Source organism: Cucurbita pepo, chromosome 2, assembly GCF_057944985.1.
Source record: "Cucurbita pepo subsp. pepo isolate OVF chromosome 2, ASM5794498v1, whole genome shotgun sequence".
Taxonomy (NCBI): Eukaryota; Viridiplantae; Streptophyta; class Magnoliopsida; order Cucurbitales; family Cucurbitaceae; genus Cucurbita; species Cucurbita pepo.
In genome coordinates this window covers 9,826,288-9,853,718 of record NC_141799.1, presented here as the reverse complement: position 1 = coordinate 9,853,718, position 27,431 = coordinate 9,826,288, and the positions used below count along the sequence as shown (strand labels likewise).

Genomic DNA, 27,431 nt, shown 5'->3' with positions numbered 1-27,431 from the left:
TATTTTATGGAATTCAAATGAAGTCTTCCGCATGCCATATTTAGGATATGTATATAGTAGTGACTTTAAATTAAGTAGAAAATTTTAGATCCTTACAGCTTGTATGTGATTTAGCTTTTGAAGGAGAATTAACTTATCAACAAATTTAAGAGATAATAACATGTGCAACAAGTTTACGTGAATTAACTTGTGAAGCAAACTTAGAAGATTATAATTTGTTGAGCAAGAAAATTAACTTACGGAGAAAATTTAGAAGATGGGTAACATGTGAGAAAATTTAGGAGAATTAACTGGTAGAGCAAACTTAAAGAGTCCTTCTTCCCCTTTAAATAATCTATGATTTATTCACCTTAAGAAAATAAAAAATTCATTATGCTTAAAAGTTTTTTTAATACAAATCAATTATTTCAAGTTATTGTGTTTTTTTCTGTTTCGATTATTCGCTTAAATGCGTTTCAATAGAGGGTCAAAAAGGTCAAAATTAATAGAGATAGCTGTTATGCAACAATAAGTACCTACCAATGGAGTTATGAAGTAGAATAGATAGCTGCTATGCAATCTTAGATCACCATGCTGACCAACTTAGTAGAGACGCTATCAACACAAGCAAGCATTACGACAGTAACACAGTTGTTAAAATTTGTTGCTTTAATTTTGTTGAAATATATCTTCAATGAGGAAAAGAAAAGATGAACATAAGAGTGGTTTAGAGAAGTAGAGAGTGGAGGAAGTCCCACAATTATGTGTTTGGTATTATTTGAAAATGATGATATCATCCTCCAACAATTTGGCATTCATGTTCACAACAATGGTAGGACGTCGATACCAAATTTCATTCCTGCATTGCAATCATTTCCCATAGCGGAGATAAAATAAAAGCGGCCAACACGCGGTAGCGAAATGAAACCAACAAAATCATAAAAAAATGGTGGGAGGACACATCCGTCAAAATCTGCTTGAGATTTTGGGCTTGCAACGTCGTGAACTTCGTTGCCTCTTGATTTGATTACTGCCCAACAACACATGCATTCAAGTTACGAGTAGCAGAAATGAAAGAAAGAATGAATGAAGTGAATAATTACTGAGTCTATCATTGATGTGGAATGTTGAATTGCGAGCCCATTCGGAGAAGAAGGTGGGGGTTGGTGGGAGGTTCCACCCATGATCGCCTCCGACAATGTGGCCGATGGCAACCGCGTGGTGGAGGAGGGCTCCAAGGAAGAAGAAGGAAGCAAGGGAAGTGATTGAGGCACTCATTTTTTTTTCTCTTTTTCTTGATGATTTTGATTTTGGATTGGGAGGAAAGAATAAAGTAATTTATGAGCTGTCACGAATGGGATTTTAAAACCACTACGCCCACAGATTTATTTATTTTTTATTTTTTAAGATTTAAGAAAAATATCCCCTCTCTCAAACAAAATTGGCTTCCTCCATTAGAGCTGTCAAGGCTGACCGACATAGGTAGGAATTCCAATTGAAGTAGGAAGTAATAAAAGAATAAAACAGATTTCTTCCATCCCTAACTATTTTAATATTCAATTTATTAGAATGTTTTATTTTTTTAAAAGATAGAGAACCTAGTTCTCTCAAATTTTGTACACCGGTTCTTGTCATAATAGGCACAAAAGAAAATTAAAAATTTGATAGAGATTAAAATTGAAATAGGAGGTAGAGACGGAGACTGAAAGGACTTCTTTGTCTCTGCCTACTCTACCCCACGGCACCCACCCCATAAATATCTATAAATAAAAAAAAAATATATTTATGAGAGTGTTTTTGGAGGCCAACTTTAGATATAACCAAAATAGTTAGTCTTAGAATTAAATTTTATTTTGGGAGTTGGAGTTCCACAAAGATTATAAGTTTTAAACTAAGCTAACTAATAGATAAAAATAAACGGACAAAACATAACCCTTACCGAAGTCATCTTGAGGAAAAGCGAAGGAACTTACTTTAAAAAAAACTAAGTACAATGATTACTAGAAAGATGAAAAGAAAGGAATCTTCATCTTCATCTTAATGTCATATGCCATCCTTAGGGTCTTGCCCGCGGACGCCTTAAAAATAATAATAAGAAGAAGAAAAAAGGATGGAGTATAAAAAATATTTAGTAAACAACCTTCTTGTAAGCTTTAGAAAATTGGGGCTTAGTCTCTATTGTTATCTAAGCTTTTTGGGTACATCGAAGTTCTAGGTAGTTATCTAGCTACTCATGGACTCTATGGGTTCGAATAATGTGGTTCAACCTTTCACGACATCACAAATTTGCCGAGCAACAAGTGACATCTCTGGGGTAAACTACTCTTATGTTTTTTAATTTAAGGTAATTTTCTTTGTCTATGTAGTGAGAAACCAATGTCGTGGGTTGAGGCGCCTACCTCATAAAGCTTCTAGTGAGACAATATGGTGTTTGCTAAATCTGAAAATCATCCATAGAATGTTAGTTGTAAACTCTCCCATAAGACCATAAAGTTACCTAAGATTGGGGGGAGTGTCCCCTGCATGCCAGCTGTCACAAGTATGAAGAAAGTAGGTTATGACCTTCATGTCGAGACAAACAAAGCGGCGACACTCAAGTAGCGCCCATCAAGCCACGTGAGAGTCAAGATAGATGAGTGTCATGATGCGACCAATGAAGACAGTGCATCATCTAACACATCATATAAAGTAGACATTGAAAAGAAGACAAGACATAAGATAGGGGAACAAGTAGACAAGAGTGTCAAAGATAGGCTTGTTGAAAGGTCGAATAGGGCCCCTAACCTTAACCCCAAAAGTCAGAGTTCTAGAGGGAACTTGAGCATGCAGTTTTGGAGTCAAATCCATCCATTGAAATATAAAAGCTCACCAAATTTAGTGTCAATTGGACATTGAACGAACACTCCACAACATAGTATGTCCGTTCGGCAAAAATCATGTGTACACCTATCAAATAAAAAAATGCCTCAAAAGTACCTTGGGGGAGGAATGATGTTAGCTCTCCACCACCCTTGGGCCTTGTGGTCTAAGCTAGCTACCCTATGGCACATGCAGTGTCACAATGAGGGCAAGTGTTGCGAGACGAGTGTCTTAGGCGACTTCTTTTGAAATGGATCTTTCAAAGATAGTGGCGGACCATACAAGTGTGCTGACATTGCGTCCTTGCCCATGTGTCAGAGGTTGAATTATGCACTCATTATCCAGAATGAATTTCTTAAATGAACTAGAATGGACACAGAAAGGCCAATGCCTTGATTTAACCTAAATGGATGGATGTTCAAGATGTCCTGATGATATGAATGACACATGGACTCGTCCTCGATGACCATGATCAAGTGAGCTCAGCTAGCCGATGACATTCCTGGACCTGAGGTGGAATCGAGACGTGATGATATAGTTAACTGGGAACCAAGATGAGAATTGAGATGCGATGTTGCATTGAGAGACCTTGGCCCCAAGTAGAGGCAAGGTCAAACTAAATGACTTTGCCTAGTTAGAGCAAGTCGCTTGGGTCGTAGAAGATTGAACATGTATGCACAGACGGCTTGTGTCGTCGAACAAGCTTGGATTCTACACAAGTTGTGTTCGGTTGACAAAGACAAACCTTGCCTAAGGTCTAACGAAGCCACAAGGACTAGAGAAAAATATTCATGAGGCTTGCGTTCTCCTCAAAGCTTGTCATGAGTGTGCCAAGATCACAACGTCGTACGTTTAAAAAAGTACGTCCGTGACACCGGCCAGCTACTGGGTCAATCTATGTGGTCCCATGCTCCCCTCTCGGGAATAGATTTATAACTTAGTGACCCTTTTCAGGAGACCCTTGACCACATGGTTGGGGAACACATTCCCTAACTGGCCTATGCCTAACTCGACAATACTGGTGCCAGAGTGGAAAGGGTAGTGTAGTGGAGACTCTGACGAAACTATTCATACTATTATAGTCTTGAAAGCTACCTGGGCCACACAAGGATGTCGTGAAGATTTATTAGGTTCTTATGGGCGTCTATGCAGTTTGGTTCTCAATTATCATTTACAGGAATCTAACTTATCACCGCTCAAGATCCTAGGGAGCTCAGTCTATTGGAAGTGTACTAAGCTAGGTTAACTTGCAACTGCTCTAGCTTTAGCGTCCTAGTCTTAGCTTGGTTTGTTAGGAATCACAGATCTCCACAATGGTATAATATTGTCCACTTTGAGCATAAGCTCTCGTGGCTTTGTTTTGAGCTTCCCCAAAAGGCCTCATTCCAATGGAGATAGTATTCATCACTTATAAACCCATGATCTTCCACTAAATTAACCAATGTGGGACTCACTCCCAATAATCCTCACTCTTGTGCATTCTTTGTTTGGGAGATTATCCTATCGATTATAAGAGTGTGGTATGCATAATCTAAATCTTCGTGCAAACTTATTAGGAAGATATTTTATCAATCACCTAAAGTAATGAAAATATACACTAAAATATATACCAAACAAAAAACCTTTATAAGGAGATAACATCCATCAACCGCCTGGAACACAGATCACAGTATATGGACAAGGAGTGCGTTTCTATTGAGTGTGGAAACAGGTCAAAGCTGACGCTACGTTCTCGTAAATCGGTCATGAAGAAAGATTTGAGACTACATAGGTAGATGATAAGGTGAGTGCTTATATTAAGTGTAGGGATGGGTCCAAGGTTGAGACTGCGATATCATAAATTTATCCAAAAAGAGGACTTGGGACTACACAGTTAGTTGACTCATGATGGTTGCCCGTGGTATGTGTAGCAACTTCCAGACCTTGAAAGGGTCTATGAAATGCAAGATAACTACTTGGAACTTCAAAACCTACTCAAAAGCTTAGATAAATGTGAAATTAGGCCCAAACTTTGTAAATATTAAACAAAAGTCTGTGGAAACTTACTTGGATGAGAGCGATGAGAGTTTACAAGTAGGCTGCTTACAGAATATTTTTATACATCTTTTTCTCTTTTTATTCAGGTACCAATCAAAAGGATGCTCTAAAGCTGCACTGTTACAGGCGGATGTCGACCCGATGTATCAGTTTAATTTGTATTTTAAAGATTGACATTCATATTCATTTGTATCGTGCTCCCGTTTCCCATTTGTAAGTAACTTGAACAACACATGTATTGTATTGTTATAATTTTGGATTTTATATTTTGACTATGGTGTTGTGTTTTGGTTTTTAGTCAAGGTCCCAAATTCTAAACCTAAAAAATCGGATCATAAAATTTTATTGGATACTACCTCGAGGTTAGAATTTTATTTTTATCATTCTTGTGTGTGGAAACAAACCGAAATGAGTACCTAATAGTTTGGCAAGCATGAGCTCTCTCGTAGAACTTGACATTATATTATGAACCTACTTATGGTTCACCAAACTAATCTTTTGTAAATGAAAATTCGGTATTCATCAATTCTATTTTATAGACCTTGTACTAAACCGCCAACTGCGAGTTTGTGCTTTGCAAAATGATATCATGAACTTCATTCATTTAAATCTCTCACGTATGGGAAGCTTTAGAGTCCATTACAATGGTACATGCATCAAGTTTACCTCCTAAGTCTTTGTAGATTCTTACGCCAATGATGCGTTATTGAAAATCCTACGATAATGTTATTAATCAATAATCTTGACTTGTACTTAATTTTAATTTTTCTATGGATCAAATTTAGGAGAAAATAACTTGTAGAGCAATTTTAAGAAAATTAACTTGCAAATCAAATTAAGAGATAATAATTTGTGGAACAAGTTTAGGAGATTATATTTATAATCTCTTCACAAGTTTAGAAAACTATTGTGTTTCTTTTTGTTCCGATTATTCATCACCAACATTTGGTATCAAAGATAGGATGCTAAAACAAATGTCATAAGTGCAAAAGATCATCAAAGCAAATGTGACGGTGATATAGAGCAGAAAGAAGGGCAGTGTAAAGCTCCGGTAACCATTACTCACGAAGAGTAACTATGCATTATGGTTGATAAAAATGTGTGTTAATTTATAGGCACAAAGAGTGTGGGATACCTGTTAGGATCGCACAACAACGCACACGCTCGATCTAGATGAACACAAAGAACAAGATAGAGAAAATTGCAAGGAGAACTCTGGCTAAAAGAATTTTTTATTGATGACTTCAGGTATGTACAACAAGAGAGAGTACAGAGAATAGAAAGTACATTTTCAAAGGTTTACTGGACCGGATATATATATGGTTCAGTCTACTAAATATAGCTTTACCAGATTTAACCATCTACTATATATAGCTATTTACCATATATAGCTTTACCGGATATAGCTTTACCATATATGGCTTTACCAAATATAACTTTACTGAATATAGCCGTTGACCAAGCTATAAATACAGGGAGCAGACTCCATAACTTAACAATTCTCCCACTTGGAGACTGATCCTACACCATACCAATTAGGGCTTTGCATAACCTTAATTTTCCAACATCAACACATTTTGTCAACATGTCTGCTGGATTCTTTGCACCCTCTATCTTCTCCAAACACATATCGCCTTCTTCCACTAACCTGCGAGTGAAATGGTACCGTCTTCTAATGTGTTTTGTCCTTGAATGATAGACTGGGTTTTTCACCAACTGTATGGCACTCTGACTATCTGTATAAAGGATCTTCTTGCACTACTTCCAGCCTAATTCTTCTAGATAGTCTGTCATCCATATCATCTCCTTTCTAGCTTCAGCTATGGCCACATACTCAGCTTCAGTAGATGAAAGAGCAACGTATTTCTGAAGCTTGGACATCTAACTCACTGCTGTTCCATCTATAGTGTAGATATACCCAGATGTGCTCTTGCTGGAGTCTACATCTCCATTCAGATCAGCATCCACAAAACCTTGCAAAACTACTTTGCCATTGCCATAACAAAGTGTAGTATTGGATGTACCACTCAGATATCTCAGAAGCCACTTCACAGCTTCCTAATGTTCCTTCCCTGGATTTGCCATGTACTTGCTAACAACTCCCACTGCATGTGTTATGTCAAGTCTAGTGCAGACCATAGCATACATCAAACTCCCAACTGCAGAAGTGTACGGAACTGATGCCATGTGCTCACGTTCCTCAACTGTCTTGGGAGATTGCCCCTTTGACAATTTAATATGATTTGCCAAGGGGGTAGTCCTAGGTTTAACGTTATTCATCTTGAATTTGGACAACACCTTCTCAATGTACTGCTCTTGAGATAGATTTAATGTGCCAGCAGATCTATCTCGAGAAATCTTCATCCCAAGGATCTGCTTCGCTGCACCTAAATCTTTCATCTTAAATACTGAAGACAAGCTTGCCTTCAGGTGGTTTATCTCCCTCATACTTGATCCAGCAATTAGTATATCATCCACATACAGAAGTAGAAACACATAAGAATCAGTGTATTTCTTGAGGTAGCAACACTGATCCTTTTCACTTCTGTGGAAACCACTCTTGCTCATGAAGAAGTCAAACTTCTTGTACCATTGTCTCGGTGCTTGTTTCAGTCCATACAAGCTCTTATTGAGCTTACACACCATGTGCTCCTTGCCTGGAGCTGCAAACCCTTCTGGTTGTTGCATATAGATCTCCTCATCTAGATCTCCATGTAAAAACGCCGTTTTTACATCCATTTGCTCAAGGTGCAAATTCTCCGATGCAACAATACTCAGCAGAATTCGGATAGTAGTTAATTTCACCACTGGAGAGAAGATCTCGGCATAATCAATGCCTTTTCTTTGTGAATATCCTTTAACTACTAACCGAGCCTTAAACCTCCTTCTGCCATCTGGTTCAACCTTGATTTTGATCACCCATTTGTTCAACAGAGCTCTCTTTTCTGTAGGCAACTCAGTCAGCACCCACGTATTATTCCTTTCAAGTGAGCTCATCTCATCATCCATGGCTTGCTCCCACTTGGTTGAATCTTCCACTTGTAGGGCCTCATCAAAGGACTCTAGTTCTCCTTCGTCAGTCAGCAACAGATAATGTAATGAGGTTGAATAACTATCTGGTGCTCTGGTAGTTCTGGATGATCTTCTCAACACCTGCTCAGGTGCAACTTGCTCCACGTCTGGTTCTTCAGCAATAGGATCAGGAGTTTCTTGAGCTTCTGTTGTACCATCATTGCGTGAAATTTCTTGCCACTCAAGTTCAACTCCCACTTGCTTCGTAGTCTCAGAGTTTATCTTCTCTCTGTCCTTGTACATGACATTTTCATCAAAGGTCACATCACAGTGTCTTAGGATCTTCATATTTTTCTCATCCCAAAACCTGTACCCGAACATGTCAGAGCCATAGCCTATGAAGTAGCATTTCACAGCCTTAGCATCAAGCTTATCTCTCTTCTCTGGATCAACATGAACATACGCAGTACAACCAAAGGTTCTCAAGTGAGAGTACTTGAGTTCTTTTCCTATCCATACTTCTTCGGGCAATTTGAACTTCAAGGGTACTGACGGCCCTCTATTAATCAAATATGCTGCTGTGTTCACAGCATCAGCCCAGAATGTCTTTGGCAGTCCAGAATGAATCCTCATGCTTCTTGCTCGCTCATTCAATGTTCTGTTCATCCTTTTTGCAATACCATTTTGTCTTGCCTTACCGAGAATTGTTCTTATTAATCTAATTCCCTCAGCTGCACAAAATGTTATAAACTCTGATTTGTTGTACTCTCCTCCATTGTAAGACCTCAAGCATTTGATCTTCAAGCCGGTCTGATTTTCAACTTCAGCTTTCCACTTCTTGAAGGTGGTAAACACATCTGACTTGTGTTTTAGAAAGTAAACCCATACCTTCCTGCTGAAGTCATCGATGAAGGTGACATAGTACCTTGATCCACCAAGTGATGAAACTGGAGATGGTCCCCAGACGTCTGTATGGACCATTTCCAACCGCACTTTCTTCGGTTCTCTGGCAGCCTTTATGAAACCAACTCGTTTCTGTTTGCCCATAACACAGCTCTCACAAAGACCCATATCAACAGATTTTAAGCCTTCTAAAGCTCCTTTCGCAGTCAGCATCTTCATTCCTTTGACGCTCATATGTCCAAGTCTATTGTGCCATAGACTTGAATTGGAAGCACTCTCAGCAACAACAGTCATGTTTATACACTCTGCAGTAGTGTATAAGGTTCTGGATTTTGTGCCACGTGCAACAACCATGGCGCCCTTCATAATCTTCCAGGAACTCTTTCCAAACTCTGCTGCATAGCCTGTGCTATCCAACTGACCAATAGAGATCAGGTTCTTCTTGAGACTAGGAATGTATCTGACATCTTGTAATGTCCATTGATTTCTTACTGGAGTTTGTATGGAGACATCTCCCTTTCCTTCAATCTCCAAGGTTTTGTTGTCGGCAAGATACACCTTCCCGAAATTTCCTGATTTGAAATTTCGAAACAATTCCTTACTTGGAGACGAATGGAACGATGCACCTGAATCCAAAATCCAGGATTCAGCTGGGCTGTCCACACTAAGGATAAAACGTCCTCAACATCTTCTGTTGTATATATAGAATCATCATCATCTTCAGATTTATGATTCTGCTTCTTCTTCAATTTTGTACAATCTGTCCGAAAGTGTCCTTTTCCCCCACAGCTCCAACACGTTACGTTGGGTTTGTTTGGAGATTTTCTCTGGTTCTTTGATTTTGAACGCCCATGTTTGTTTGAGCTCTTTGATTTGCTTCTTCCCCTTCGATCAACACTGAGAGCATTGCCTGATGAATCTCCAGTTTCCCGTTTGCGAATACTTTCGCTGAGAACTACATCTCGAATTTCATCAAACTTCAGTTTATCAGATCCTCGAGAACTGCTGATTGCGGCAACAACAGTATCCCATGACTCGGGTAAGGATGACATCAAAATCAACGCTTTAATTTCATCTTCGAAATTAATTTTCACCGAACCCAGTTGACTTATGATCATATTGAATTCATTTATATGATCAGCAACACGTCCACCTTCAGACATCTGTAGATTGAACAATCTACGCATCAAAAACACCTTGTTCATAGCCGACGATTTTTCATACATATTTGACAGCGCCTTCATCAGATCTGACGTTGTCTTCTCCTTGATGATGTTAAACGCCACGTTTCTGGATAGCGTCAACCGTATCATCCCTAAGACTTGTCAATCCTTGAGCTTCCACTATTCCGTGGTCATGGTATCCGGCTTCACCCCCAACAGAGGTTCGTGAAGATCTTTCTGGTACAGATAATCTTCAATTTGCATCTTCCAGAAACCGAAATCGGATCCATCGAACTTCTCAATTCCAATCTTTGAACTTTCCATCTTCACAGATCGTGGTGAATTTCGCCTAGCTCTGACTTCTGCCTGGCTCTGACTTCCGCTTGGCTCTGACTTCCGCCTGGCTCTGATACCAGTTGTTAGGATCGATATCAGTCGTTAGCTCTGATACCAGTTGTTAGGATCGCACAACAACGCACACGCTCGATCTAGATGAACACAAAGAACAGGATAGAGAAAATTGCAAGGAGAACTCTGCTAAAAGAATTTTTTATTGATGACTTCAGGTATGTACAACAAGAGAGAGTACATGTAACGACCCGAAATTTTCTACTTAATTTAAGGTCGCTACTGTATACATACCATAAACATTGAATGCGGAAGACTTCATTTAAATTCCATAAAACATAACCTTTAACTTAAAAACACAGCCATAGACTTACGTGTTTCAAAAACATCTTTAAACGACACAACAAAAGACCCGAAATAAAATAAATAAGCATTTAAGTTAAAACATCCTATTCTATTTTAAGTCTAAGAAAATAAATACCACTATCCTATGCATGTGCCACGATCTCGAGTTGCGATGCCGTCGTCAGCCGTATAGGAATGTCTTGCCTTAACCTAAAAAATGTAGTAGCACATGGCCTGAGTATTTAAAGAAATACTCAGTAAGTGACCCCACTATTGGGGTTAAATGCAACAATCACATGCAATGAAATGATGGGACCTATCTTTCATTTCGTTTTGTTTCATTTCATTTTGTTTCGTTTCGTTTTCCCTACGGTGTAATCCTAACAGGTAATCGTGGACGTGTACCATATACTCTACACGCATCCCATACGTGCGAGTATGGGCTCACCAGCTAGTTCGCACACCGCTGGGCCACTGTCCCTAGCCGGTGGGCATGCTATGGGGGCCCACCGGGACCCGTTAAAACCAAAACCGTCACGGCAGCGCTATGCAGGGCATAACGATCATTGTCCTGCCATTTGGATGTACGCGTCCGTACCCTTGTGATGGGATAGGGGTATCCCCCCAAATGCATGATCACACAATATGCATGAGATCCCACTAGTCCTACAGTCATCATTTAATGAACATAACCCCGTGTCACGTTTTCATGCTTACATGTCATTCTCATTCTCGTTTCGTTACATATCATACATATTCCTAGCGGGGTTATGTATCATGCAATTTACCGTATTTCATGTCATACAATTCATTCAGTTACATTTCAATACCCATACAACAAGCCATAATCGTACAAGGGCCACACATCGTCACATGCATTCATATCACATCAACTAAGCAGCATAAATAACATACATTCACGTTCACATGATTTCGTACTTAAACACAATAATCTAGCATACAATGGATCATATCATAACCAAGTCATAACGTAAACACTTCATAGTCATATCGTTCTCTAACTTACCATAGCCTTAACGTTCTTATACCTATCACAGACATATCATTACGTGACGTACCTTAGTCATATCATCACCAGAACGTATCCTAACGCCATCGTTCTATCAATCTATCACAAACCTATCCCTTTCTACCCATAACCTAACCGTATTCTTTCATCAATCTCTCTTATCCATAGCACTCTGGTATGTAACCTAACCTTAACGTTTCGTGAACGTATCTTACTCCTATCATTACATTTTGTTTTGTGCATCCTTCTCGTATCCTATCTCAAACATCTCCTAGAGCACATCGTACCATAATTATTATCATACAATCCACATATTATATGACATAACATAACATATAGGAAGCATATCGATCCACAGACAATTCACACATATTAATATATATGACACGTGCAGAACCACAGGGCACGTGTCAACATCAAAAAACAACCATGCCGATAGTAAGGTCACTTACCTGGTTCGCTTAAGTCGTTGTCACGATATATCCTTAATGAAAGTTCGATTCCGTCGTTATCCTTAATGAAAGTCCATTGAACTCCAAGTCAACCTATGTGAGCCCATGACATCAGTTCCGAGTTTGAATTTCTACAAAATTGTTTCTCTAATTTATATTGATCCATGTGTTATACTTCATGCGAACGTTAGAGTCTTTGCCTGAGTTAGGTCTTGAAATATTTATATACGTTTGTTATAGTATTATTTTCATATAAACCATTTAATACCCATTAAAATTTTCCAGATATTCTATTTAAACACTTTAACATTTTCCAGATAATTTCAATTATATTCACAATCTTCCCCCTGTCTTTTATTGTATTTCCCTTTTAATAATCCCCTGTGTTTGAGGATGACTTTTAATATCATTAAATCATATAAAAGGAAAACTACTGAAATGCAAAATCTTTTTAATATCATTAAATAAAATAAAAGGAAAACTATTGACCTCTTCAAATGTAAAATTTTTTTCTAGCAAAATATCTCGCCAAAACTAAATCTGAACCTTTTTTTTGTGTTTGTTTTTGCCGAAGAAGAAATTCTGATAAGTTAAATCTATTTAACCTTCTTCTTTAGTTTTGTTTGCTACCTTTTTCAATTAGGTTAACAATTATTTTGGCCAATTTAATCGATTCTATTTTTTTTTTCTGGTATTGATCCTGACGATCTTTGTAAATTGCTAGATAAAACTAAATAATTGGATAAAAAAAAAGGAGATCTGAAGATATAATTTACAGAGAAATCTCAAATCTCTCTCCCATGTAAATCTTGATATCTCTGCAACATTTTTCATTTCTGTTTCATTTTTTTTTGCAGGAACTATCAGGTGGATTGAGGAGAGATTGTTGGGAAACTGACTAGGAGAGATTAGGGAATAATTATTTTTATTTACTCATTTATTAATTTATTATTATTATTATTATTATTTTACATAATAATAAAATTTTTTTTGTTCTTTATAATAATTTTTATTTATTTATTTATTTATTTATTTTTGGCAGAGAATAGAAGTACATTCCTACGAGATATATATGGTTCAGTCTACTAAATATAGCTTTACTAGATTTAACCATCTACTATATATAGCTATACCATATATAGCTTTACCGGATATAGCTTTACCATATATGGCTTTACCAAATATAGCTTTACCGGATATAGCCGTTGACCAAGCTATAAATACAGGGAGCAGACTCCATAACTTAACAATACCATCTAGCACAATGATGACATCGAGAAGCGTAAGGACAAGATGACTCTGGTTGTCAACTACCAAGTTAGGATGTCCTTCTCATATTGGTAGAAAAGAACTCGACAAAAAAAAAAAAAAAAAAAGGGAGATGTTGCAAACAATGCATATGGGTGTGGAAGTAGTCAAGTAAACAAACATGCAAACCATTAAGAGTGATTTCAAGGCTATTTGCATGAAGAATGATGAGTCGGTGGACGAATTTTCATGAAATTGACAACGATCGTCACCGACATCCATATGTTAGGCGACAAGTGAGGAGATCTTTGTCGTCAAAAAGTTCCTTCTAGCTATCCCTCGAAATTTATGTAGATCATTACCTCTATCGAGCAGTTTTGTGACCTCAAGAATTTATTGAGGAGGCTGTTGGTCGTCTTAAGGCTCATGAGGAGAGAGTTTGTGGTCATGGCAACAGAGAGGAGGAAAAACGTCTCTTACTCTCACATGAAGAGTGACTCACACGGACAAAAAAGAAAAGTGCAGTTGATTCTTATTTTTCAAGCACAAAGGGATATGGTGGCAGCAACATGGAAAGTAGAGGTCATGGGTGGCCTTGGCTGCAGACGTGGCGGTAAAGGAGGCGGTGATAATCTCTCATAAACCCATAACAATGTCAATTCCCAAAAGGACAAGAGCATGATTAAATGAGTGGTTTCAATGCCCTAACAAGAAATTACAAGGATTCAAGGTCTTTAGGAAAGTTCTAGAAAAGAAAAAGTAAGCATAAGGACAAAAAGGTCATTTTTCAATTTTAAGGAACTTCCCGAAATTTTTATTCCTTATTGAGAGGAGAGAGGAGTTTAAAGATGCTCAAGAAGGTGAAAATGTTCAAAATGGGTAAAGGTTTTTTTTTTAAAAACTTTCGAATTTATCAAGAAATAATACTAAAATATTTTTGAATCCAAGCATAGGATTGAACTAAAATTTTAGTTCGTTCAAGAAAACTCGAGATAACTGAAATCCAATAGTTGAAATTCGAGGATGAAGTCAATAAGCCTATGATCAGAGGAGATGTTTTTGACAAAAAAAAAAAAAAAAGAAAAAAAAAACTCTAAAAAGTGAACTTCAAATTCACGAAAATTATGAAAGGTTCCGGGTTGGTTTAAGTTTCCTTTATGAAGTATGAAGTAGGGCTCTCATTTGGAATAAGAATCAAACCCTTGAGGATTCCTTAAACTTAGAAATATGCTTTTAGTTTATGTGTTTTCTTCTTCATTAGATTTCTTCTAGCAATGGTTAACTATTTTTCTTCAAACCAATCCCTACCCGTTTTAAATGAGCTTCCTAAAATACTTCATGAAAAATTTGAGAGCTAAAAACTTCCCAAACATTTTCTCCCAGTTCAAGTTTTCATGGCTGACGAGTAAAGAAGATTAAAAAATTCAATTGGAGCATACGGCAACATCGTTTCATCTAAATTAGTCCCAATTGACTGTTTGGCACTTACAAGGAACATTTTTTATGAAGGCCACGAAGGGCAAGGAGTTCAGACTAAGAAGGATATGACATGACCGAGCATAATACCCTAGTATTCTAAGGTGCGATTAAGAGCCTACTTACTAAGTGTTTTTAGGAGACAAGAAGGAGTTGGTAGCGGATGGACGAGTTCTGAAAAAGGTGTCATACAGAGCCACATCGTGTTTCAACTATCTAATGTTTTAAGTTGTGTTATCTTATCGAGCCAAATATATTCAAACTTGAATTTGGTTTTTAAATATATGTTTTTTTAAATGATTTTTTTTTTTTTACCGTATTTTACTTTGACTTTTATGTTTTTGTCGCGACTCGACTTGAAAATAGTGTGGAAGGGGTATCAAAGAGTTCAATTAGTAAGTGATGAAAGAATTTGAGATGACTGACCTCGAGATACTCATGTACTACCATGGTATTGAGGTGACCAAAAGTAAGATTGCATCATGCTAAATCAACCAACCTATGCTACGAAGGTGTTGTAGCAATTTAAGATGGAAGAACGCAACTAGATTAAGTATCCTAAGGAAGCAAAATTATAGTTTGGGAAAGACGTTGAAGGAAGCTTAGTGAATCCCACCGTGTGTATAGGCACACCATTTGAAGTCTGAGGTACTTGACTCGTACTCATACCGATCTTTCATATGCTATCAGAATGTTAAGTAGGTACGTGGAGAAGCCTACTTGATGCATCATCAAACGATCAAGCACATTCTCTGCTATGTAAAGGAAACCACAAGTTACGGATTGAAGTATCAAAGAGGGCGAGGACTTGAAGAACAAGTCGGTTTTACCGATAATGTTTTAGTTGGACTCATCGATGATAGAAAAAGCACCAGAAAAATGATGTTGTATTTCAACAGGAATTTGGTCACTTGACGATCTCAAAAGTAGTGGACTATGACACTGTCTTCCAATGAGGCCAAGTTCATGGCAGCAACTACGATGTTGTACCAAGTATTGTGGTTGAGAAACTTGTTGAGCAAAATGACCAGAAGTGAGTTAAAGTCGGTAACAGTCTATGTCAACAATAAATTTATGAGCACACTGATGAACAATCCAGTATTTCACAGACCCAACAAAGACACACTCCTTCCACTTTATTTGTGAGTATATCGAGAAATGATAGATTATTGTAGAGTTTATATGCACTAGAGAACAATGTGTGAATATTCTTACCAAAACCCACAAGGATTCATTGGGTTCAATTTGCAGAGATGTGGGAGTTGCTTGGAATGAAAAATCTGAGTAAAGTCAAATTTATGGGAGAAATCATGAGTCCATAAATTTGACTTCTACTTGATTTAGATTTTGCATCGGAATTAAATTGAAAGCAAATTTAAGAAATAATAACTTGTGGAGAAAATTTAAGAGATTATAACTTTTACAGCAAAATTAGGAGGACTAACTTAGAAAACTTGAGAGATATATGGTAATCTCTCCCCAAGTTTAGGATAATAACTATCAGTAATTTCTTCCCTTATAAATAATTATTAGAAGTATGCTTTATCTCCATAGAAAAATAAAAAAATTCATTAGATTTTAAGTTCTTCAACAAAAATCAATTATTTTAAGTTATTGTGTTTTTTTCTATTTCGATTATTTGTTTCAGTGTGTTGTAATCGAGGGTCAAAATCAGCCGAGATAGCTGTTATGCAATAGAAAGTACCGGTACGTACCAGCATAGGGAGTTATGAAGTAGAATAAGTAGCTGTTATGCAAGGTTAGATCACCATGCTAACCAACTTGGTAAAGACGCTATCAACACAAGCAAGCGTTGCGACTATGTGCATCTTGTAGAGATTGCTATAGTCCGTGACCTACCAACCTTGAATAAATTTTTTATAGATGGTATATATATATAATGTCGTTGTTTGAATCATTTAAATGATAAACATAGATTTGATGACATTCCTTAGATTTATAAGTTTCAACTCGACATAAACTAACACAATTATTAAAATTTGTTGCAATATTTCTTGAAGGAAGAGAAAAAAGAAGCTGAACATAGCTGTGGTTTAGAGAAGTAGAGAGTGGAGGAAGTCCCACAATTATGTGTGTGGTATTATTATTTGAAAATGATGATAGCATCCTCCAACAATTTGGCATTCATGTTCACAATTTTGGTAGAACGTCGATACCAAATTTCATTCCTGCATTGCAATCATTTCCCATAGCGGAGATAAAATAAAAGCGGCCAACACGCGGTAGCGAAATGAAACCAACAAAATCATAAACAAATGGTGGGAGGACACATCCGTCAAAATCTGCTTGAGATTTTGGACTTGCAACATCATGAGCTTCGTTGCCTCTTGATTTGATTACTGCCCAACCAAACATGCATTCAAGTTACGAGTAGCAGAAATGAAAGAAAGAAAGAATGAATGAATGAAGTGCTGAGTCTATCCTTGATGTAGAATGTTGAATTGCGAGCCCATTCCGAGAAGAAGGTAGGGGTTGGTGGGAGGTTCCACCCATAATCGCCTCCAACCACCTCCAACCAGGTGGTCGACGGCGGCCACGTGGCGTAGGAAAATTCCAAGGATGAAGGAGGAAGCCAGGAAAGTGATTGAGTGTCAGAATTTAGTGCAACTTATTTCTAGTTATGACCGTTGTTGAGAATCATTGGGAGTGAGTCCTTGGTTAATTTAGTAGAAGATCATGAGTTCATAAGTGAGGAATACTATCTCCAACGCCTTTTAGAGAAGCCCAAAACAAAGCCACGAGAGCTTATGCTCAAAGTGGAAAATATCATATCATTGTGGAGAGTCGTGATTTCTAACCTTGATGATCAGATTGGAGAGCAAAAATGGTAAAGTAGTTAATGAGGTGCCATGCATGGGATTTTAGATTAAGAAAAATATCTCTACTCTCAAATTGTTCACAAAATTGGCTTCCTTCTTTATGAAATGAGGTACGAAATTTCTATTTATATACCAAATAATAGAACATAATGGATTTCTTACCTAACTAATAGACGCCAACCCTCCAACCCTCCCCTATTATATCTATATATGATCATTCTCTATTTGATAAATAAATAAATTTTTGTGTGAAATACTAATTTAATTTTTATAAATTTGGTAGAATACTATATTATATTTTTGTTTATAAAATATACTATTTTTTTTTTTAATATTTTAGCTTTTTAATAGAAATTATACGTTAAAATATTATTTGAAATTAATATTTTATAAAAATATTGGAGAAAAAAATCACTAAACCTGTGTGTTCGGATTCCTACAAAAGTAAATTAAAAATTTTGTGGGGATGAAAATTGAAAGTCGCCTAAGATCTGAGGGAGGGAGCGTCCCTCATTTGTCAGCTGTCACAACCATATTATGACGAGAGTATGTTGTGACCTTCATGTCGAGACAGCAAAGCGACGACCCTGAAGTGGCGCACATCCGACAACGTGAGGGTTACATAGATGAGTGCCATGATGCGACCGAGTACATCATCCAACACACCATATAAAGTGGACATTGAAAAGAAGACAAAATATGAGTAAGATAGGGGAACTAGTAAACAAAAGTGTCAAAGATAGGCTTGTCGAAAGGTTGGTGTAACGACCTAAATTTCCACATACTCAAAGTCGCTACTAACGTCTCATACTCATCTCTAACGTGGAAATATAACTCTTAAAAGAAAACTTCATCTATAGTATAAATGTCAAAAACAACTCCTTCTATAGTATAAATGTCAAAAACATTTAAAACATACTGTTCTCTATTCTCTGAAAAACACAGCCATGGTCTTACCTATTCAAACACGAAACACTGAAATTTAGAGAAAATAAAAGCAATATAAAATAATTTAAAACAATAAAATGCATAACAACCTATTAACGGTTGTGAACGATATCACCAGAGCCAACATCGATTCTTATCCCCTCTAGTATGTTTTTAGTATTATTAGAGACATAGGTTAGACCTAATAATGTCCCTGGCCTAATTGGTAAGCCCATGAGAGAGTATTGTCGAGCTTTACCTATATGAGTCTTATATGATAGTGTTTCTAAGGTTTATCATGTTAGGTGCCACTATTATGTGTGTAAATGGATAGGAGCCTTCTGAAATGGGTCACTGTTCCATAAATCCATCTTAAATGGAATGAGGTACCACGTAAGTAGACTCAATTAGTTAGCTAGCGCACAGGGTCAATCCCCGGAATCAATGTGATTATATAGTCGTGTGGAAGGGTTATCAGCTAACCTTTTAAATGCAATGAACTCTTCATCCTTAAAGCGAAAGTATTGAGAACTGCTTTGATTTTATTAAGAATTTTTTTAAAAAAAATGCATTTAGCATACAATAAAAACTCTACCTTTGTAGAAATCTTTGATTTTATTAAGAATTTTTTTTAAAAAAATGCATTTAGCATCAGAATAAAAACTCTACCTTTGTAGAAATCGTTGGATGCTAGTCTCTTAGGTATGTTCAACGGCGTAGAAGTTCCTCATGCAAGTCTCTTAGGTATTCTCCAACAGAGTATAAGTTCTCCATAAAATGTTCCTCGCTATGAATTGGACACAATGTCAAGGTTTATAGGAGTTTATTAAAAAAAATATTCAAGGGAAGGGAAGAATGAGAGTTTTAGAAAGATGTGAACCAAGACCCCGACCCAAATAACTTGTATTTGGTGGTGACACGTTGCTTGATATCCAACTCGCACCCGCAATTCGACCTAATAACTTGTGTACCAAGACCCAACCCAAACCGATGCTTGAACCGACTCAATTATGTCACAACCTATGTGTGCATGCCACGTGCCGTGCAATGAACATGACTGTCCGTGTCTTAGTGTGCGCGTGAATCCACATGAAGGTGCACTCAATTTTTTCGTCCCGATTTTAATATTGAGCTTAATTTTACTTGAAATATGACTTACTAGTGAACTGTTAAAAATTTTGGAGTTTCCAACATGCGGAAAAGTAAACTCAGGAAGACATGATTCATCCATATAAGTAGACATTCAAACTTTTCTCTAAGTAGTACTTGTAGGGATCGCTAGGGCATGTTACCATTTGAGCATATTTTAGCTTAGGTTGATAAAATATCCATGTTCACAACTCTACAATTTGTATGAAAAAGGCTAAGTACGATATGAAAAATTACGAAATTTCCCTTGGATAAAAAATTTGATATGCATGACAATTTTAAATGTTTGCAACTGTGCTTGAATGGAGGATGGATATTGTGATCTTGATTTGGATGATGGAAATATGTTATCTCAAGGTATGATTGATTAAGTTACGTTTTTTTTGTACTTTAGGTAATCAATAAAAATATCTCCTTAATATGCAGGTATAATGTTTGATGTTAAAATTAGGGCATTAGAACTAGAGTAGTTTTTCGTTGACCTAGGTCAATAAGTTTTTAAATAGACTAAGCACTTTAGGATCATGAGCAGTGATTATAGATTTAAAATTGTGTGCACTTAAAGATAGGATTAGCTCTATTGAGCTGTCCCTGACTATCCTCATATGCGACTTAAACAACCTAGGCACCTTAAGAACCTAGTAGGCCTTCGTGGCAAGGATTACTAAAAAAGCCTAACAGGCTAAAAGTAGTATGAACGGTGTCACTAGAACCATTGTGGCTATTTAAGTTACTATTGAGTGCGGGGACGGTTCAAGATTGACGTCATGATCCCATAAACTGGTCTTGAGGAGGGACGTAGGACCACATAGATAGTTAGTGTTTCTATTGAGTGTAGAACAGGTCAAGGTTGACAATGTGACTCTGCAAAATGGTCTTAGAGAGAGACTTGGGACTACATATGTAGATGACAAGGAGAATATTTCTATTGAAGGTAGAATCGGTCAAAGCTGATGTTACGACTCCGTAAATCGATCATGGAGAGAGACGGGACTACAAGGGTAGATGACAAGGAGAGTGCTTCTATTGAGTGTGGAAATAGGTCAAGGCTAATGCCGCGGTCTCGTAAATTGGTCATGAGAGAGACTTGAGACTACATGGGTAGATGATAAGGTGAGAGCTTCTATTAAGTGCAGGGATGGGTCAAAGGTTGAGCCCGCGGTACCATGAACTAGTCTTGAAAATGGGACTTGAGACTACACAGGTAGTTGACTCATGATGGTTGCCCCTAGTATATGGTAGCAACTTCCCGACCCCGAAAGGGACTATGACATGCAAGATAACTACTTGGAACTTCAAAACCTACTCATAAACTTAGATAACTGTGAAATTAGGTCCGAACTTCCTAGAGACCAAATAAAAATTTGTGGAAACTTCCTAGGATGAGGGCGTTGAGAGCCTACAAGTAGGCTGCTTACTGAATATTTTTATACTCATCATTTTTTTTTTAGGTACCAGTCGAGGGAGAGTGTTGTGAAGCTGCATTGTTACATAGAGATGTCAACCCAATGTATCAGTTAATTTGTATTTTGTGGGTTGTCAGTCATATTCATTTGTATCCTACTCCCGTTTTCCATTGGTAAATAACTTGAAAAACACCTATATTGTATTGTTATCATTTTAAATTTTGGATTTTGATTATGGTGTTGTATGTCTTTAAATCATGCAAAATTTTACGGTATTTTTTCACTATTTTGATTTTTTTTTTTTTTTTTTTTTTTTTTGTTTGTTTGTTTACTATCGTCTTGTCTTTTTAGTCAAGATCCCAAATTTTAAACCTCAAAAATCTGATCGTGAAATTTTGTTGGATACTAGGTCGAGGTTAGAATTTTATTTGTGTCATTATTGTGGGTAGAAAGAAACAACACTCCCTCGTAGAACTTGACATGACATTATGAACCTACTTAAGGTTTACCAAACTAATCCTTTGTAGATGAAAATTTGGTTTGATGGACTCTATTCCTATACCCCATGCTAAACCTTGAGGAGAATATGCTCTTTGAGGAACCTTGTAACCATGTGGTACACTTAACTTAGGCCACGATTAATTTGACCATGAAAACATACAATGTTAGCCTAGGTGAACCACCTAGGACCCAGATAGATTCAGAACATGAAAGAACTTTAGGTTAGAATATTAAGGACTCACTTCAAGGTTATATAAAACTTCAGAATTTTAGGTTAATTTTCGAGAGTCTAGAACCTAAAAACGTGAAGTTTAACTAAAAGTTTTATTGGATTTAAAACTTGTGTGAAGGAAACTTCCTGAATGTATTTTTATATCCATTCTTACTACCTCATACTTTTCATATAGCAACTGAAGAGCCGGTCTAGGATGAGAATGTTCTAGAGCTGAGATTCCAATTATTGTTTAATATTCAGTATTTTCATTCACTTGCATCTTACATTTTTAAGAAGAAAAATTTTATTGAGTTTTTCATATGCCTCGTGTCAATACGTAGAAGTTTGTGGTTCAAGTCTCTTGAAAAGCGAGTCGTTGCATTATTTCTCACACTTAGTTTTTTTTTTACCGTTGCCCAATTAATTTCTATCTTCACCTTCTTGATAATATGATTATTAATTCTATGAGACAATTGACGTTGCATTCTAGACATTTTGCCCCCGAATTATGACACATTTGGGGTGGAGATACCAAATATTCGTATCAATGAATTTCACTTCGACCAAGCTACGACTCATTTGAACTCACACCAAATACACCTTAAAAAAGTAATGCTCACTTAAACTAACATCAAATATCATCTCGATCAAGTTATGACTCGAACTGACACCAAAATTCATTCTAATCAATCTATGACTTATTTCAACCCGTTTAATTGACATATAACTTTAATTTAAATAATTAGATCTCATTCATGAAAATGCAAATTAAAACTTAATGTTCTATACCATTTGTCCCTTTGTTTTTGGTTTATTGGTTTATTGTAATCAATTCATTATCCCAATATTTGAAACACTGTTGAACTAAAAAATGACATCATTTTGGCAAGGAATCTTCATTTTAATTAAAGGCAAGTGGAAAAAGGAAAAAGGTCTCAACTTTTTTCTTTCTTTTTTCAAATAACTTTTCTTTTTGCAATAAGAAAAAAGAAATGCACTCCCAATCACTAACCTAATTTTTTATTTAATCATAAAAATACATAAGAAAAATACATATTTTAAAAGAAAAGAAATAAGTAGATAAATAATCATTGAGAAAGATATAATTTTGGATTGAAAAATATGAACTACTTTAAATCTTATATTTATTTCAACCAAAAATAGAGGTAATTGGGTTTTATACTTCCATGGAGAAACAAAGCCACCTTCCAAACTCTTTAATTATACCTTCAATTTGGTTCCAAGTCTTTAGAAACACACACAAAAAAAGAAAAAAAAAAAAAAAAAACTTTAATCAAGTAAGAAACTCACAAACCGTAGCGACGGTCACTAAACTTGGTTTTGATCCATTTGAAGCTGTTCTTTACACTGGACTTCACTTTGTTTTCCATATTGAAAACATTATAAGAGGCGATCCTTCTCTTCCTTTGAAGCTCGGGATCGGCCGAGGACGAAAATCCACTCCCCTTCTCAGCCGAGCCGTTGAAATTGTACGAGTTAGACTGGGTTTCGAAACCGAACTCGCCCGAAGTGGAGGACGAGTACTTGGGGAATGTTTTGCTCTTCTCCATAGCCTGGAAGTACTTGGCCCTTCTCTTCTCTTCTCTTCTCTTCTATTCCTAATTGGGTTTTGATTGGATGGTTTTTATAAAGAAAAGATGGAGAAAATGGAGGGAGGAGATTGAAGAGAATGATGATGATGATGGAGAAAATGGAGGGAGGAGATTGAAGAGGATGATGATGATGATGATGGAGAAAATGGAGGGAGGAGATTGAAGAGAATGATGTGATTATTGTGGCAACCCATGTGTGGGGTTGGAGGGAATGATGGAGACTAGTTGGGGGGATAATGGTGGTGGATCATCAACATCAATCAAGGCCCTTTTTTTCAAGAGTTGTGGGCTACTTTGGTAGATTGATTTCTTCATTTTTTTAGAAGGAAACTTTTCATTTTCTTACATCTAAATTTGAGAATACGAACCTATTTTTATGACTTGTTTCTCTAAACCCTACTCGTCATTATTGTACCGTGGCAGGATCTTTTTTTGCAAACTAACTTGAAAATGAGTGAATATTACTAATACTCGATTAATAATATAGAGATTAAGGAACAATTTTCTTTTCAAAATGGAGTTATGTTATGACTCGATTTTTTAGGATTTTCAAATCACGAACCATGACTTTGATTCATAACACCCAAAACAACATTTTTGTTCAAATACAAAAGGAAAAGGTTGACAAAAAGACAGACAAAATCTTACACAAAAATTGGAGGCTCTGGTTTCTAGGCTCAACTCTCTATGACACCTACTTTGGATCCTCTCCCGTACTCGACCAATTTCTTATTAATTAAAAAACATAGAAAACATGAATGAGTACACGATTCAATAAATAACCTATTTTTAGGTTCTTAATCGCGTCCCATGTGAAAGTTGCGACAACCATACTCTTTTCTTGATCATGAGAAGTATCTTGATTCTTATGTTCAAAACCGTAGTCCTCAGATTCTAGTTAGGAATTTTGTGCATAGTTTTATGCTTAAAAACTTGATTATGAAGTTTTGAATTTCTAGTGCTTGATTTTTAGTTTTTGATCTTTGGTTTATTGTTTTTGGTTTTGAAAGGCAACAAATCCCAAATTTTGCTTCAATCTTAATTCGACTAAACATACGAGTTTGATAACATGTTAAATCAATTATGGTTGGTTGAACAAGGACTATAGTCTATTAATTATCTTAATTTAAGTCATTAAGAATCTCCAATAATTCCAACTTATCCAATAAATTCAATGTAATCTCCAATTATTACTTTTCCTCCGATACAAGTGTTACATTTGTATATTTGGGCGGTCGCTGGAATTCTTGCATCCTCCAACGACTTCGCTTTTTTTTTTTTTTTTTGAGTTCGTAGGAGTTTTCTTATCATTTTTCTCATCTACCTTGACTTTAAATCCGTCTCTAATACTCTCAATAAAGTCCCAAATTTAGAACTTGAAAAATTGGATATTTAAATCTAATTAGGGCTTGAGTCTTACACTCCAGTAAGCCTTCCTCTTGTGTTCGAGCCATAGCAAATAAGATTTTATGGAGAAGATTCTACCATTGGAGGAATTGGAACAAGAATATTAAAGACCCGCTAAGACTTTCTTCATATTTCTTCATTGTAAACGTACTTAACCTTTAGTTTTGTTCAATTCTATATAAAATCAAGTCGATTGTAATGCTTTTATTGCACAAATAAAACATTCATTCCTATATATATCATAAAATTAAGTTGGTTGAATCTGTTTAATTAATTAATTGTTCTTCATTAAAGCATAGCTTATGTTAAGATATTATATAAAATGAAGTCATTATTAGTAGGGATAGATATAGACATGGAATAAGGGGACCCCTTGGAACCATGTTTTTGGTGTGTGAAGTGATTGTAGTGGTGGAAGTTTGATGAGTGAGCCAAACAAGACTTTTTGAAAAGCCAAATGTTCCACTTTATGCCAATGTTGGTTGTTTGGGTGCTCTGTGGGCTCTTCCTCTTCTTCCCAACATACATTCCTTCATCATCTCTCGTCTTTGCTTTTTTGGATTTTCACCATTATCTCACCTCTTTCTTCTTAGCCTTGGATTCATTCAATCATCTTACTCTATAATCTTTCAAATAATTATCCCTTCAATAGTTAACTTCTTCAATTTTAATGTTTGGATCGTTTTAATTATGTCCGTAACGTCCGGTTAGGTTTTAAAATAATAATAATAATAATATGAACAGAGAAAAGAAAAAAGTTACGTAACCTCTTCAATCCCACTATCCAAAATTAATGTAATAATTCCAAACCATTTCAATAAGTTAATTTCCAAATTTACTTTTTGTGACGAGTTATCAATTTCCTTACAAATCTCTTGAATTGTCTCGTAAAAGAAATACCAAAAATGATCCCTGTGTTCTAGAAAAATCATAGCGAGTTATATCTTAGATTTTGGTCTGGTTTATCCAAATTTTGTTACAATTATTTAGATTTTAGTTAGAAATTAAATATCATGATATTAGCCTAACAAAAATTTTATATAAGAGTCGAAGCCCCAAAAGGGGAATGGGGGATTTTTTTTTTTTTTTATAGAAGATCACGGTGGTCTTCCTTAGAGATGAAAAATTCGCCTGCCACCATTTATCAATTTGCAAATTCTTCCTCGGTTAGTTAAAAGAATGAAATTAGCTAATATTATGATAATTCTAGGTTGCATAGATATCATTATGGGAGAAGTTGATCGTTAAAATGATAATTGATACATTACAAGTTCAAGATATCAATTTTTTTTTTTTTCGAGATTGAAATTCTTAAAAGAAGTCTATAGAATTCTATGGGTGGAACTCAATAGCCATTTTTTAGAAAATCAATTGGTACGGGCCAAAAGTAATTGTAAAGTGAACAAAACTATAACATAATTAAGAGAAAGAGAGAGGAAAATGGAAGGTTGAGTGAGAATGTTTGTTTAATCCACCCTGTGTGAAAGTTCTACATAGAAAGATACCTATGGTAATAAGGGAAATATCACAATATTTGTCTTTAATAAAATATCAAATATGATATGTATGATAAACTATAATTTAGTATTACATATCCTTAACACCCCTTCGCAAGCTGAGCATCGGATTTGAACGAACGTGAAGCTTGGATCTGAAAAATTTAAAGAGAGGTCGAGAAACACTTTTCGTGAAGATGTCAACAGCCTGGTTTGGAGAAGGTGTAGAGAAACACTTTCTTGACCATCGGAAATTACATAGGGATCGCCGCTCAGCTGCGATGCTGGCTTGGCTTCGGCGAGAATATGTCTAACCTTGGCTCCAGTAATAATATTTCTAACCCAAGAAGTAGAAGGGGGAAACCTAGAGCAAGGGACAAAGACAATGCTGAAGCCGGTAAAGTCGCCACAGTGGGCGAATAAGCAAATTTTAGCGAGAAGGCATGCGGCGACTTGGTTGGCAAAGAGGTCCGTGTGGCACCCAGATTCCAAAGGTAAATCTCTGCAGAAGGTCGATAGGTTTAGGTTAAGGTTTCTATGAAGGATGAAGGGAAGATTGGGAAGAAAATGAGGGACAATATGTTGGTTGAGGGAAAATTGATTGTGTTGGAGAAGGTGAGGTTGTATGTACAGAGTATGACGAAGGGTGATTTGGAGGTCAAAAGGGTGGAGCCGAAGAGTAATCAATCGGCTCCGCTTGCGGCCGCCATGGAGACTGCCCCTGCGGCGTCAAAGTCAGCAGAGGTGGTGGAGAAGAAAATGAGTAGGAGATTCAAAAATCATTGAAAATAAGGGATCACGGTTGTTAAACTGAAATGACTCTCTGATACCATGAAAATATTTGCTTAAAATGGTGTAATATTTGCTTAAAATGATATAGGAAAGTTTCTATTTATAATCAATAGATTAAGGATATGGAAATGGTAATAAAAGAAAAGAATAATACATAGAAAGATACCCATGTTAATAAGACAAATATCTAGATATTTTTCTTTAATAAAATATCAAATATGATATATATCTATT

At 36.3% G+C, this 27,431-nt stretch overlaps 2 protein-coding genes across 2 annotated transcripts; both read right to left on the bottom strand.

Moving 5' to 3' along the window:
- Positions 1-630: 630 nt before the first annotated feature.
- Positions 631-1,309, bottom strand: LOC111788993 (cucumber peeling cupredoxin). The gene is made up of 2 exons (XM_023669602.2): positions 1,083-1,309; positions 631-1,009 (listed from the first exon to the last, which is right to left on the bottom strand). Exons 1-2 carry the CDS (start codon positions 1,255-1,257, stop codon positions 801-803), a joined length of 384 nt encoding a protein of 127 aa, XP_023525370.2. The 5' UTR covers positions 1,258-1,309; the 3' UTR covers positions 631-800.
- A 21,772-nt stretch (positions 1,310-23,081) lies between these two features.
- LOC147793598 (uncharacterized) lies at positions 23,082-23,568 on the bottom strand. The gene has a single exon (XM_087121153.1). It carries the CDS (start codon positions 23,458-23,460, stop codon positions 23,197-23,199), a length of 264 nt encoding a protein of 87 aa, XP_086977279.1. The 5' UTR covers positions 23,461-23,568; the 3' UTR covers positions 23,082-23,196.
- Between the last annotated feature and the right edge of the window lie 3,863 nt (positions 23,569-27,431).